Source organism: Rhinoraja longicauda, chromosome 33 (assembly GCF_053455715.1).
Source record: "Rhinoraja longicauda isolate Sanriku21f chromosome 33, sRhiLon1.1, whole genome shotgun sequence".
NCBI classification, from domain to species: domain Eukaryota; kingdom Metazoa; phylum Chordata; class Chondrichthyes; order Rajiformes; family Arhynchobatidae; genus Rhinoraja; species Rhinoraja longicauda.
The window spans coordinates 7,068,005-7,082,308 of record NC_135985.1 but is presented as its reverse complement, the minus strand read 5'-3'; the positions used below and the strand labels follow the sequence as shown (position 1 = coordinate 7,082,308).

General features: G+C 47.2%; 1 protein-coding gene across 1 annotated transcript in view; it reads right to left on the bottom strand.

Moving 5' to 3' along the window:
• The window catches only part of myo5aa (myosin VAa), a 169,314-nt gene that overhangs the window by 28,395 nt on the left and 126,615 nt on the right, over positions 1–14,304 (bottom strand). Inside the window, exons 28-32 of the mRNA XM_078427407.1 lie at positions 12,228–12,455; positions 11,425–11,433; positions 8,408–8,508; positions 3,441–3,518; positions 1,663–1,861 (exon numbers count right to left, since the gene is read on the bottom strand). Of these exons, the coding sequence (XP_078283533.1) occupies positions 1,663–1,861; positions 3,441–3,518; positions 8,408–8,508; positions 11,425–11,433; positions 12,228–12,455 (615 nt within the window). The remainder of the gene's footprint in view (positions 1–1,662; positions 1,862–3,440; positions 3,519–8,407; positions 8,509–11,424; positions 11,434–12,227; positions 12,456–14,304) is intronic.

The following is a 14,304-nucleotide window of genomic DNA, read 5'->3' as shown; positions in this document are numbered from 1 at the left end:
TAATGTTAAATTATTTAAAATTGCCCCGAAGATTAAATAAAATCCACAACAAACACACAGAACTTGCAGAGAAGGAGTTTCTTAATACAAGAACATTTTTGCAAAGTAAATTCTCAAATCTAACTCCATCATTAACGTGAAATACATTGGAATGAATGATCAAGGTACCCCAATAATTTGCCAGTAGTTCAAAAGGTTTGCTTAGATTAGTTTCGTTTAGAGATACAGCGTGGAACAGGCCCTTTGGCCCATCGTGTCTGCACCGACCAGTGATTCCCCACACGAACTGTCCTACATCAGGGACAATTTTTACATTTACACCAAGCCAATTAACCTACAAAGCTGCACGTCTGTGAAGTGTGGGATGAAACCAACGATCTCGGAAAAAAACCCCACGCAGGTTACGGGGAGAACGTACAAACTCCGTACAGACAAACATCCGTGGCCAGGATCGAACCCGGGTCTCTGGCGCTGTAAGGCAGCAACTCTACCGCTGCGCCACCCATACTCATTTAAAAAAAGAATTCTGCTTAGGTTATGCATTGTTGTAAATAATAGGGGGGGGTTTTTTTGCAGACAAAAATGTGTCGGTACGCATATCAATAAAAAATTAAGCTACATTTCTCAACATTTTGTATGGTAAGCTGATCCTAGAGGGCTCGAGGTGATCCAGAGAGAGCTGGCCAAAGGGATAGAGAGTTAGTTAGCTTCATGGAAGGAAGCAGAGGGTGATGGTGGAAGGTTGTTCTTTGGACAGGAGGCCTGTGACCCGTGGGGCCTCAGGGATCAGTGTTGGGCCCATCACTGTTTGTGGTTTACATCAACAATTTGGATGAGTATGTAAAAGGCATGATTAGTAAGTTTGCAGATGACACTAAAGTGGGTGGGATCGTAGATAGCGAAGATGGTTATCAAAAATTCTGCCTGACCCGCTGAGTTGCTCCAGCACTTTGTGTCTATATTCTATACTCGGTACCCTGACTGTTGAAGGCCAATGGATCAAAAACCTTCTTGACCACCAGTGATGCCACTTTCAGGAAGCTATATACCTGTACTCCTAGATCCCTCTGCTCTACGACACTCCCCATGGCCTTACCATACTGGCACGTACAGTCACAAAAATAAGCATCGTTTGGAAGCTATATGCAACTTGACGTTTTGTAGGTTGTGGACTGCATATATAGAGTGGTGTCAAAAAGGCAAGTGTTGCTGTGCATGCTGTGGTGTGCACTGTGAGCAATAGACAACAGACAATAGGTGCAGGAGGAGGCCATTCGGCCCTTCGAGCCAGCACCGCCATTCAATGTGATCATGGCTGATCATTCTCAATCAGTACCCCGTTCCTGCCTTCTCCCCATACCCCCTGACTCCGCTATCCTTAAGAGCTCTATCCAGCTCTCTCTTGAATGCATTCAGAGAATTGGCCTCCACTGCCTTCTGAGGCAGAGAATTCCACAGATTCACAACTCTCTGACTGAAAAAGTTTTTCCCCATCTCCGTTCTAAATGGCCTACCCCTTATTCTTAAACTGTGGCCCCTGGTTCTGGACTCCCCCAACATTGGGAACATGTCTCCTGCCTCTAATGTGTCCAACCTCTTAATAATCTTATACGTTTCGATAAGATCCCCTCTCACTGTTAGACCAGGCAGGGCATCTCTTACCAGGTTCTCGTTGGTGAGTCTGGTGATTTCATGCTGCAGGCTCGCCTCGATGCGTGCCTCGGGCGGAAGCTGCAAGTTCTGAGCCAACAGCTGCTGCTGCCGATTGATCTCCTCCTTCAGGTTCTGCACCTCCCCGCGCAGAATCTCCAGCTCGTTCTCGTAAACCTTTTTCTGGCCTTGGAGCTGAGACTCCAGCAACCTGGAGCGGCAAGAGGAGAAGCACAGAGAGAGGGTTGAAGTGTAACCGTGTCCTTCCAAACCAGCGGAGCCAAAGCAGGCACAAAGGAACTGCAGATGCTGGTTTACCAAAAAAAAAAGACAGAGTGCTGGAGTAACTCAGCGGGTCAGGCAGCATCTCTGGAGAACATGAATAGGCCAAAATTAGGGTCGGGAGTCTTCTTCAGTTTTGGGTTGAGACCCTTCTTCAGACTGAAGAAGGGTCTCGACTCAAGATGTTCTCCAGAGATGCTGTCTGACCTGCTATGTAACTCCAGCACGTTAGATAGCTAAAGCAGAGCTTGCGGCTTTGAACTCTAATTGTACAGTCCTCAGGGTGAAAATGAAACAGGCCGTTATCTTTTAAACCCTTCAAAGTGGTACGGGCAAACGGAAGAACAAAATTATGATTTCTTTGGAAAAAAAAATGTTCTCACATCTTTATAATTTTAACAGCCGCTAAATTATGTACTTCCAACAATGATTTACGAGAAATTATCGTTTAACAACGATGGCTATAGTGACTTTAATTTCAAAATTTGGGATTTGAAGTAACACTTTGAGAAGGTTTAAGTGTGAAAAGCAGAAATGTGACATTAACAGTAACAGATTCACGGAACAAGTTGAAGAGACAATAATTAGGCATCGGATTTAGTTCGCTTAAAAGAACCTTTAACGTGGCAATACCGACAGATTATTACCGCATCGCAAACACCACGTTCAGCAACGACAGACGCCCAAGCAAGAAATGTCTTTAGTAGTTATTTTCGCTTTCAAGCAAATTGAATGGTCTATCCACCATCTTCAATGTTGATATCTTATCCTCGTTTTGATTAGAGTTTATGCACACGGGGATTAGCACCCAGGCACAGAGGAATATGTTCGTGATCAGTGGTCAGTATCAAGGCCTAGCTGAGGACCATAGTATCTTTCATCCCCCCCTCAATCCACACGCTCCGTTGAGAGCTGAGAAACGTACGTGTTGGCCTCAGGATGGTGTCTGTGCAGGAATACCAACAAAGCAGTTTTGTTCTGGGGGCTCAGATGGGTAGGGTTGCCAACTTTCTCACTACCAAATAAGGGACAAAAAGCAACGTCACCGCCTGCGCCCCACGTGACCTCACCCAGCCAGCGGCCACGTGCCCCCGCTGTCTTGCATGCTTCTAAATTCTCCCCCCCCCCCCCCCCCCCCACCACCCATTTTCTTACAATCGGTCTGAAGAAGGGTCCTAACCCGAAACATCACCTATCCATATTCTCCAGAGGCTCACAACCATCCTCTTAAGACAATCACTTTATAAACAGCGATGCATGGCTATTGTTAAAGAGAATTACTTTGTTGTCAGGCAGCAAAAATGCATTAGGAAGCAGCAGACATCAAAACATTTGGTTAGAATTGACAGCACAATTTAACTAAGTTTCTGGCCTCGGCCTAGTTAGCACAGCAAGCCTGACTCCAGGTTCGAGCATCCGAGTGCTTACTCCTGTGCAGAGAAAGGACCTTGGTTAGTGCAAACAATCAGCGGGACTATAAAGGCCCTGGGGCCAACGGTGGTGGTAACCTGTTGGCTTTCTTTAACCCTTCATAAACAATCCATAGCTCTCCATCCTCATTCAGTAACTGACAGTCCTGAGGAGGTCTTCAATGGGAACAAAACATGCAAACAAAAAAAAATGGACAAATGATGGAACAAATGAAATGTTAATAACAATGATGGTGACAAACAAGATGGAGACATATAATATACAACCAAAACTGCACTATTAAACCATTAACTAATTATAAATACCATTTATTATTTATTTTACATTTCAGTCTGTTTTTGTAAAGACTACCCATTAACGCTCTGGCAACGGCAATTTCCATTTAGACAGCATAACATAAAAATTGTCAACATGCTTCCGAGTCAAGTGAGACAGAGCGGGCATCGATCCAATGCAAGGTGGTCAGAGACGAGGGCAAAGAGTTGAGTGCTGAAGGAAAGAGTGGAGGGTAGAAAGGCAAGAGGAGTTAAGAAGGACATTTCAGAGACTTGGGCCAAGAGGGGAGAGGAGCCATTAAACGTGCACTCACTGGCAAACACTATTAGCATTAAGGAGATACAAGAAACAGCAGATGCGGGAATCTACAACAAAACATAAAGTGCTGGAAGAACTCAGCGGGTCGGGCAGCATCTGTGGAAGGAAATGGACAGACGATACAGTATCTCAGTAGGAAAGAAAACTGCAGATGCTGGTTTAAATCGAAGGTAGACACAAGATGCTGGAGTAACTCAGCGGGTCAGCCAGCATCTCTGGAGAGAAGGAATGGGTGCCGTTTCGTGTCTCGACCCAAAAAGTCACCCACTCCTTCTCTCCCGAGATGCTGCCTGACCCGCTGAGTTACTCCTGCATCTTGTGTCTACATACAGTTTCTCAGGTTGGGACCCTTCTTCAGACTTCTTCTGAAAAAGGGTCCCAACTTGAAACGCTGCCTGTCCATTTCCCTCCACAGTTGCTGCCTGACCCGTTGAGTTCTTCCAGCACTTTATGTTTTGCCGAAGGTTCAGGCATCTGCTGTTTCTTGTACCTCCTTAATGCAAATTGTGTTTGCCGTAATTTGCAATATGCCGTTATTTTTGCCTTGCGAAGAAATGTGGAAGCAAAGAAAAATAAAGAGGGAGACCGAGAAAGTCAAAGGTGCAGAAAATTCAGATAGGGAGGTTATAAAGTGTGATGAGCTGGGCACCGTATATAATAATGTCATTGAAAGCAACTACCCAAACATCAGGTGAATAATTATTTTACACCAACATGGATTTTAACAGTTAATAAATCTCTGTATTGGAGGAAGTGTATAGATGGAATGAGGTGGGAAATAATCTATGGTTTTACAGAAACATTATGGTAATTGCAGAGAATAGTGCAATGCCCTGGCCCAATGTATCTTTGTTGGAGACTTTGTTCCAGCTTCTCTCTGTGGCCTTTGTAAAGTAAGCTTCTCACAGACTAGTTTAGTTCAGTTTAGAGATACAATATGGAAACAGGCCCAGAGTCCATACCGGGCATCGATCACCCGTTCACACTAGTTCTAAGCTATCCCACTTTCACATCCACCCCCTACACATTAGGGGCGATTTATAGAAGCCAGTTAACCTACAAACCCGGGATGTGGGAGGAAACCAGAGCACCCGGAGGAAACCCACGCAGTCACTGGGACAACATGCATATCCCACACAGACAGAACCCGAGTTTCTTCCCAGCTGTCATCAGGCAAGTGAACCATCCACCCAACAACTAGAGAGCAATCCTGAGCTTCTCTCTACCTCATTGGAGCCCCTCGGACTATCTTTGATCTGACTTTACCTTGCACGAAACATTATTCACGTTATTCTCTTCATCATGTGTTTGTACACACTATGGACGGCTCGATTGTAATCATGTATTGTCTTTCTGCTGACTGGTTAGCACGCAACAAAAGCTTTTCACTGTACCTCGCTCGGTACACATGACAGTAAGCTAAACTAAACTAAGCCCGAGTTCAGGATCTAACCCAGGTCTCTGGCGTTGTGAGGCAGCAACTCCACTGGCTGCGCCACTGTGCCACTGCCACGAGAGAGAGATCTGTCGATTATTCGAGGCCCTGGCGGTACAGTTAATCATTTGCTGTCTTGGTAACCCTCAATAAGCCACATGCCGAAAATGCAACTCTGAATCTTACTGTGTTCATCTCTAACTGTATAGCAGGGAAGGAGGGAGGATCGCAAATCCTCTACAAATTCATCAAACAAAATCCCTCATTTATTCAGCTAAACTATGGACATGAACACGAGTTTGAGCTTATTATCACACGTGCCGAGGTACAGTGAAAAGCTTTTGTTGCGTGCTAACCAGTCAGCGGAAAGACAATACATGATTACAATCGAGCCGTCCACAGTGCACAGATACATGTTAAGGGGGATAACGTGAATAACGTTTAGTGCGAGATAAAGTGCAGTAAAGTCTGATCAAAGATGGTCCGAGGGTCTCTGATAAGGTAGAGAGTGGGTCAGGACTGTTCTCTAGTTGTTGGTAAGATGGTTCAAATACCCGAGAACAATGCAGCAGACAATAATCAGTCTGAAGAAGGGTCTCGACCCGAAACGTCACCCATTCCTTCTCTCCCGTGATGCTGCCTGACCCGCTGAGTTACTCCAGCATTTTGTGTCTAAACCAGCATCTGCAGTGTTTTTTCCTTCAGCAGACAATAATTATTTATTATAAAACTCTCTGAAGTCAGTGCCCTTCTGAAGTAAGCCATCAGTTCATTACACTGCTCTTAAAAAAACACTAATCCATCATTAAAAAAAAAGCAGTTTATTGTTTTTCCATACAGGCTAATCTTTGACCCATTTCTGCAGAGCTTTTTTCCTGAGCTCGCCTGTCTAATGTAAAGAAGGCAGTGTCTGCAGTTTAGACTCATACACAATGCTGATATAATCCCCTCCCTCCCACCCTACACAAGCTTGCCCTCAATAAAGAAGGAAGATTCTCATTTCATTCTTATTTCTCTTTTCCCATTGCCTTTGATTCCAAGGAACTGCAGATGCTGGTTTACAAAAAAAAAGACAAAGTGATGGAGGAACTCAGCGACCCTTCTAAAGACTGATTGTGCTAACCATTTTAACTCCCCTTCCCATTCCCACACTGACCTTTTTTTGTCCTGGGCTTCCTCCATTGCCAGAGTGAGGCCACACGCAAACAAGAGGAACAGCACCTCATATTCCAGTTGGGTAGCTTCCAACTCAATGGCATGAACATTTAATTCTCTAATTTTAGGTGAGTCACCGAACCTTCTCACCCTCCAATCTCTTCCATTGGGCCACACCTATCGCACACCCATTTCTCTCCTCCCCTTTCCCTTCCACCTATATTACTTCCTCCAGCTTCACAATTCACAACACTTCGATCCATATCTCATACTTTCTGTCTTCTCATCCCTGGGCTTTGTCCAACCATCTTAGACAATAGACAATAGACAATAGGTGCAGGAGGAGGCCATTCGGCACTTCGAGCCAGCACCGCCATTCAATGTGATCATGGCTGATCATTCTCAATCAGTACCCCGTTCCTGCCTTCTCCCCATACCCCCTGACTCCGCCATCCTTAAGAGCTCTATCTAGCTCTCTCTTGAATGCATTCAGAGAATTGACCTCCACTGCCTGAGGCAGAGAATTCCACAGATTTACAACTCTCTGACTGAAAAAGTTTTTCCTCATCTCCGTTCTAAATGGCCTACCCCTTATTCTTAAACTGTGGCCCCTTGTTCTGGACTCCCCTAACATTGGGAACATGTTTCCTGCCTCTAACGTGTCCAACCCCTTAATAATCTTATACGTTTCGATAAGATCTCCTCTCATCCTTCTAAATTCCCGTGTATACAAGCCTAGTCGCTCCAGTCTATTATCTTCTTATCAACCCCCCTCTCCTTTATCCATATCAGTTGCCACTTCCTCTTCTGCACCATCAGCACCTCAAGTGTGCGCCCAGCCCCCTGGTCTACTCACTCTATACCGATGACTCCGTACCCAGACACAGTTCCAACATCATCTTTAAATTTACCAACGTCACCACCGCTGCTGGACGAATTACGGATAATGAAGTGTCAGAGTATAGAAGGGAGATGGATGCCTGCGTGAACGGTGCCAGAACACAACACACTTGCTCTCAATGCCTGTAAGACCAAGGAACTGAGTGTTGACATCACAAGAGGGAAGCAGAGGACGCATGAGGAGCCTGTCTTCATCGACGGGTCAGCGGCGGAGAGAGTCAACAGCTTCATGTTCTTGGGTGTGGATATCTCCGACGTTCTGTTCTGGACCCAGCACGTTGATGCAATCAGAACGAAAGCCCGTCTACTTCCTTAGAAGATTGAGGGGACCCGGCAATTCGATAAACACTCTCTTGAACTTCTGCAGATGTACAGTAGAGCATAGGGACTGGTTTCATCATGACCCTGTTCAGCAATTTGAGTACCCAGGAACGAAGGAGATTACAAAATGTGGTGGACACTGCCCGGTCCATCACGGGTACTGAACTCCCCACCATCGAAAAGATCTACAGGAGACGCAGCCTTTTACATGTGGCACAGTGTTACAGCGGTAGAGTTGCTGCCTTACGGTGCTAGAGGTCTGTGTTCGATCCTGACTATGGCTGCTGTCTGTGTGGAGTTTGTACGTTCTCCCTGTGACCTGCGTGGGTTTTCTCCGGGATCACCGGTTTCCACCCTCACTCCAACGATACACAGGTTTGTGGACTCATTGACTTGGTATCATTGTAAATAAACCCCTAGTGTGGGTAGGATAGTGTTAGTGTGCGGGGATCGCTGGTCGGCGCCGACTCGATGGGCCGAAGGGCCCGTTTCCGCGCTGTATCTCTAAACTAAACTAAACGAAAATAAAAATGAATGGGCATCAGAAACACTTTGGTGTGTGGATAGAGGAAAGAAATGAGATGGTGGGTCTGTCAAAGGGCACATGCAACCATCCACCTTTGTCGAACGGCCAGTTACCTGTTGGTTTCCTTGAGCCCAATAAAGGCTTGGGTGATTTCTCCCTGATCCTTCATCTTTCGCACATCCTCCAGAAAAAGTATTGGCTCCGTCATCGTCTCCTGCAACAAGAACTCATTGAGGATTCCTGCAACACTCTACCACTTTAAGAGTTTGCTGCTGAACAAAGTACTCTCACCAAAGTCAAAATAAAACCAGGCAGAGTCATAGTCATAGAGTGATACAGTGTGGAAACAGGCCCTTCGGCCCAACTTGCCCACACCGGCCAACAATGTCCCAGCTACACTAGTCCCACTTGCCTGCGCTTGGTCCATATCCCTCCAAACCCGTCCAATCCATGTACCTGTCCAACTGTTTCTTAAACAATGAGATAGTCCCAGCCTCAACTACCTCCTCTGGCAGCTTGTTCCATGCACCCACCACCCTTTGGGTGAAAATGTTACCCCTCGGATTCCTATTAAATCTTTTCCCCCTCACCTTGAACCTATGTCCTCTGGTCCTCGATCCCCCTACTCTGGGCAAGAGACTCTGTGCATCTACCCAATCTATTCCTCTCATGATGCTGCCTGAACCGCAGAGTGTTTGCAAAATGTGCAGTTTTATTTCAGGTTTCCAGCATCTGCAGTTTATTCGCATTCCCATTGTCAGGTCACATCACCAAGAGGTACAGTAGCAAGGTACAGTAGCAGTAACATCGTGCAAAATATCTGTTTTACAAGTTATCTTGTTTATTAGACCTAAACAAAAGATAATTGTTTCCAGACTACAATGCATAAAATATGTCTACTTTGAAGAAGTTCCCCTCCTCTCTTCGACGAGAGTTTAGCAACCCAATCCTTCTCTCCAGAGATGCTGCCTGACCCGCTGAGTTACTCCAGCATTCCGTGTCTACCTTCGATTTAAACCAGCATCTGCAGTTATTTTTCCCATGCATAATGATTTTTAAAAAAATTGATATCCATGACAATCCGTATTTTAAAAAGTTTAAACATGAAGTCTTGGAAACAAATCTCTGAATAAAACAGCACTCCGTTTAGTGTTTTTCCTCTTAAAGGAATGTTTATAACTTAAATTGGAAAGGGAGCAGAAGAGATTCACTGGGATGCTACCTGGGACGTGAGCTGGAGTCACAGGGAGAGATGGGACAGGCTGGGACTTTTATCTTTGGACGATAGGAGGCTGAGGGGTGACCATACTGAAGACCACAAGATCACTTTTTCACACAAAGGGTGGTGGGTGTATGGAACGAGCTGCCAGAGGAGGTAGTTGAGGCAGGGACTATCCCAATGGTTAAGAAACAGTTAGACAGGTATATGGATAGGACAAGTTTGGAGGGATATGGACCAAATGAAGGCAGGTGGGACTAGTGTAGCTGGGACATGTTGGCCAGTGTGGGCAAATTGGGCAAAAGGGCCTGTTTCCTCTATAAGATCATAAGTTGTAGGAGCAGAATTAGGCCAGTTGGCCCATCAATTCTACTCCGCCATTTAATCATGGCTGATCTATCTCTCCCTCATAACCCCATTCTCCTGCCTTCTCCCCAAACGTAGTAATCAAGAATCTATCTATCTCTGCCTTAAATTTAACCATCGACTTGTCTCCACAGCTTTCTGTGGCAAAGAATTCCACAGATTCACCACCCTCTGACTAAAGAAATTTCGTTAAAAATGTCTCGAAAAGGGATCATGAGGGGCATGGATGAAGTGAACACTCAGTCTTTCTCCAAGGGTAGAGCATTTAAAAACTAGAGGGAATAGGCTTAAGATGAGAGGGGAGAGATTTAAGAAGGATCTTGGGGGTACGTTTTTCACTCAGAGAGTAGTCCACATCTGGAATGAACTGCCATAAGAAACGATGGAAGCCGTTACAATTATGACTTTTGGACAAATATATGGATACAAACTGTTCAAAGGGATATGGGCCAAATGCAGGCAAACGGGACTAGCCCTGTATGCCAATGTGGTTGGCATGGGCAGAGTGGGCAAAAAGAGTGCTGCATGACTCTGACTGTAAGGAAGGAACAGATATTCCTCTCTTCCCAGGTTTGTTGGAATCAATGGTGGCCATAAAATGAATCAAAATCCAGGAATGTTCTTGGGCTGCCTCATCCACTATGGTGCAGAGTGTTCCATTCCTGCTACAGGTAAGGTGTCATCTCTCTAACTTCTCTTGTTAAACTCCTGTCCCCCCCCGTCCCCCGTCCCCCATGACAAGACTCCCATGAACCATTTTGACAGCACCTCATATTTCGCTTGGGCAGCTTACAACCCAGCGGTATGAACAGTGATTTCTCAAATTGTAAGTGCCCCTTGTCTTCCCTCTCTTCCCCCTCCTCCACCCCAGGCATCCTACTAGTTCCACTGTTCGCATCATTCTATCCCTTTGTTATCCCCTCTTCCCCAGCCAACCATGGGGCCATGATGGTCTCCACCCTTCCTTGGTCGACTGTTACCAGCCCAGCTTGGTTGAGTTTAGAGACACCGCGCAGACACAGGCCCTTCGGCCCACCGAGTCCGCGCCGACCAGCGATCCCCGCGCATTAACACTACCCAACACACACCAGGGACAATTTACATTTATTTCAAGCCAATTAACCTACAAACCTGCACGTCCTTTGGAGTGTGGGAGGAAACCGGAGATCTCGGAGAAAACCCACGCGGTCACGGGGAGAACGTACAAACTCCGTACAGACGGCGCCCGTGGTCGGGATCGAACAGGGTCTACGGAGCTGTAAGCGCCGTAAGGCAGCAACTCTACCGCTGCGCCACCGTGCCGCCCATTGTTCTGGCCTTGTCTTACCCCCAGTTCCCTCTCCCCTCTACTTTCAGTCTGAAGGGGTGTCCCTGACCCGCTGAGTTACTCCAGCACTTGGTCTATCTTTGACTATTCCTATCTCCCCAAACCTGGACACTCCCCTTACCAATGCCTCCCCTGCTTCCAAGATATAGTGGGGGGAATGGCAGAGAATAAAATTGTCCTTCAGTACAAGGCACAAACAGATAAAGCTGTTGATTTACCTTGTTCTCCTGGAGACGTGTGATACGTGCAGAGGAAAAACACAAGATAAGAATTCAAACATTAGAATCAAAACACTAATGTACAATTGAAACATTACGATGAAATGGAACGCAGAAGTAATAACCTAAATATAGATATTACAGGCTTATTAAAGCTCACGTTCTATTATAAACAAACAACGCAATAAATGGGCTAAGCCTCAGTATTTCTGCCCATGTTTCAAGCACCACTCAAGAGGGCAAAAAGGGTAAACAGAGGTCCTAGATTTACAGGCGGGAGGGGAAAGGTTTAAAAGGGACGCATGAGGGAAGAGTTTCACATGAGGTTGTTGGGCATGTGGAACATTTCGCCAGAGGAGGTGGGAGAGATGGGTGTGATTATGACATTTAAACAGCAGCTACGTGGGTGGGAAAGATGTGGAGGGGGGTGGGACAGGTGCGGGCATGTGGTGGCATGTGGTGGGGCGAGCTCGGTTAGGCAATTTGGACGGCACGGCCAAAGAGATTTATGGGGAGAAGGCAGGAGAATGGGGTTAAGAGGGAGAGATACTGTAGATCAGCCATGATTGAATGGCGGAGTAGGCTTGATGGGCCGAAAGGCCTAATTCTGCTCCTATCTCTTATGAACATAAGATTAGTACGGGTGCCAGGGACAAGGCAGGAGAATGGGGATTGAGAGGGAAAGATAGATCAGCCATGATCGAATGGCGGAGGAGACTTGATGGGCCGAACGGCCTAATTCTGCCGTCACCGATGACCTTATGAAGGGCCTGTGTCCGCATTGTGCAGCTGCGGGACTCTACCTTGCACGCCACGGCTTCCTTCTGGCTGACCAGCTGGGATCGCAGGATGAGAACCTCCTCCTTACGGACCTCCAGCTCTTCAGTGGCTGCATTCATGTGGTCGAGGAGAACCTTGTACGCAGGAGAGCCAGGGGCCGTGGCCTGTGGGGGCGCCTTGTTCGTCAGGGCCCTGTGCAGCTCGTTCAGCTCATTCTTCAGCTTCTTATTCTCCGACTCGAGTTCTTGCCTCTGTGAGTTGAAGCGCAAGGATGCCCGTGAAAATCTTCCCCACCGACTCAGCCTTCGAAAGTCAAGCTAAATTATTTCCTGCATTTGAGCAGTCCACAACCATGTACAATCTGTGGAATTCACTGCCCACGGACGGCCGTGGGGGCCAAGTCAGTGGGTATCTTTAAAGCGGAGACTGACATCGTCTAGAGTAGAACGGGTGTCAAAGTTTATGGGGAGAAGGCAGGAGAATGGGGTTGAGAGGGAAAGATAGATCAGCCATGATTGAATGGCAGAGTAGACTCGATGGGCCGAATGGCCTAATTCTGCTCCTATCACTTATGAATCCAGAGAAAAATTTATTACACTAATTCTCCATCTTCATTCCCTCTCTGATAAAAATGAACAAAAAGATTTCTCCAGGCAGTTAAGGAACTGAACATTTGTTGAAGTTTGAACTGAGGCCTACAGATGATGTTAAATAAACCACGTGGATAGTGAAGATGCTTTCATTTCACACAGATGTGCACAATGTGTGCACTGTGCATGTACAATTTGTGTTTTGAGTTTATGTTTAGGTTTAGGTTTAGATTTAGGTTTATTATTGTCACGTGTACCGAAGTCTAGCGAAGAACTTTGTTTGGCATGCTGTCCAAACAGGTCAGATCCACCCTACATTAAAATTCAAGTGCAATAGACAGAGCAAAGGGGGAGGAGATACAGGGTGCAGCATTGTAGAACATTGGAGCGCATCAGTTCCAAAGACCAAGTCCAATGTCCGCAATGGGGTAGACGTGAACCGGACAGTACTATAGCTTATGGAAGGACCATTCAGAAGCCTGATAACAGAGGGGAAGGAGCTGTTCCTGAGTCTGGTGGTGCACACGTTCCAGTTTCAGTATCTTCTGCCCGGTAGAAGCAAGTGGGAAGGCCGTGGGTGGGACAGGTTTTTGATGACGCTGGCTGTTTTTCCAAGGCAGCATGAAGTGCTGATGCAAGCAAGAATTTTCATTCTGCCTGCACCTCACCATCCCCGAGCATCTGCCACTAAACGTAAACTGGAGCTGGTGTACGCTCTATGTCCACCAGCAGAAATCTGCTTCACTGCCACCAGGTGGTGCAGTTGGTCATCTTACTCACGACCTTCAGCAAATGCCTTTGGACCCGCAGCTGTGGAGATGCCGCCTCCAAGCTGGCAAAGTGCCAGGCACCCGCCCACCCTGGCACGCCCACCCTGGCACACCCACCCTGGCACCCGCACCCTGGCACCCGCACCCTGGCACGCCCACCCAGGCACGCCCACCCTGGCACCCCCACCCTGGCACGCCCACCCTGGCACGCCCACCCTGGCACGCCCACCCTGGCACACCCACCCTGGCACGCCCACCCTGGCACACCCACCCTGGCACGCCCACCCTGGCACACCCACCCTGGCACGCCCACCCTGGCACCCCCACCCTGGCACACCCAGCCTGGCACACCCAGCCTGGCACACCCACCCTGGCACGCCCACCCTGGCGGCAAAGGCCGGGTGAGGCAGGGTCAACCCAGAGGGGACACGGAACAAAACAGACTCAGGAACAGCACCTTCCCCTCTGTCATCGGTCTTCTGAACAGTCTTGCTATAAGCTGGGGTACTGTCTGATTCCCTCTACCCCAATGCAGGCATTGGACTTTGTCTGTGGAACTGATGCACTACAATGTTGAAAACTATATTCTGCATCTTCCCCTTTGCTCCATATATTGTACTTGAGGTGTGTGTGTGTGTGTGTGTGTGTGTGTGTGTGTGTGTGTGTGTGTGTGTGTGTGTGTGTGTGTGTGTGTGTGTGTGTGTGTGTGTGTGTGTGTGTGTCTGTGTGTGCGCGCGTGT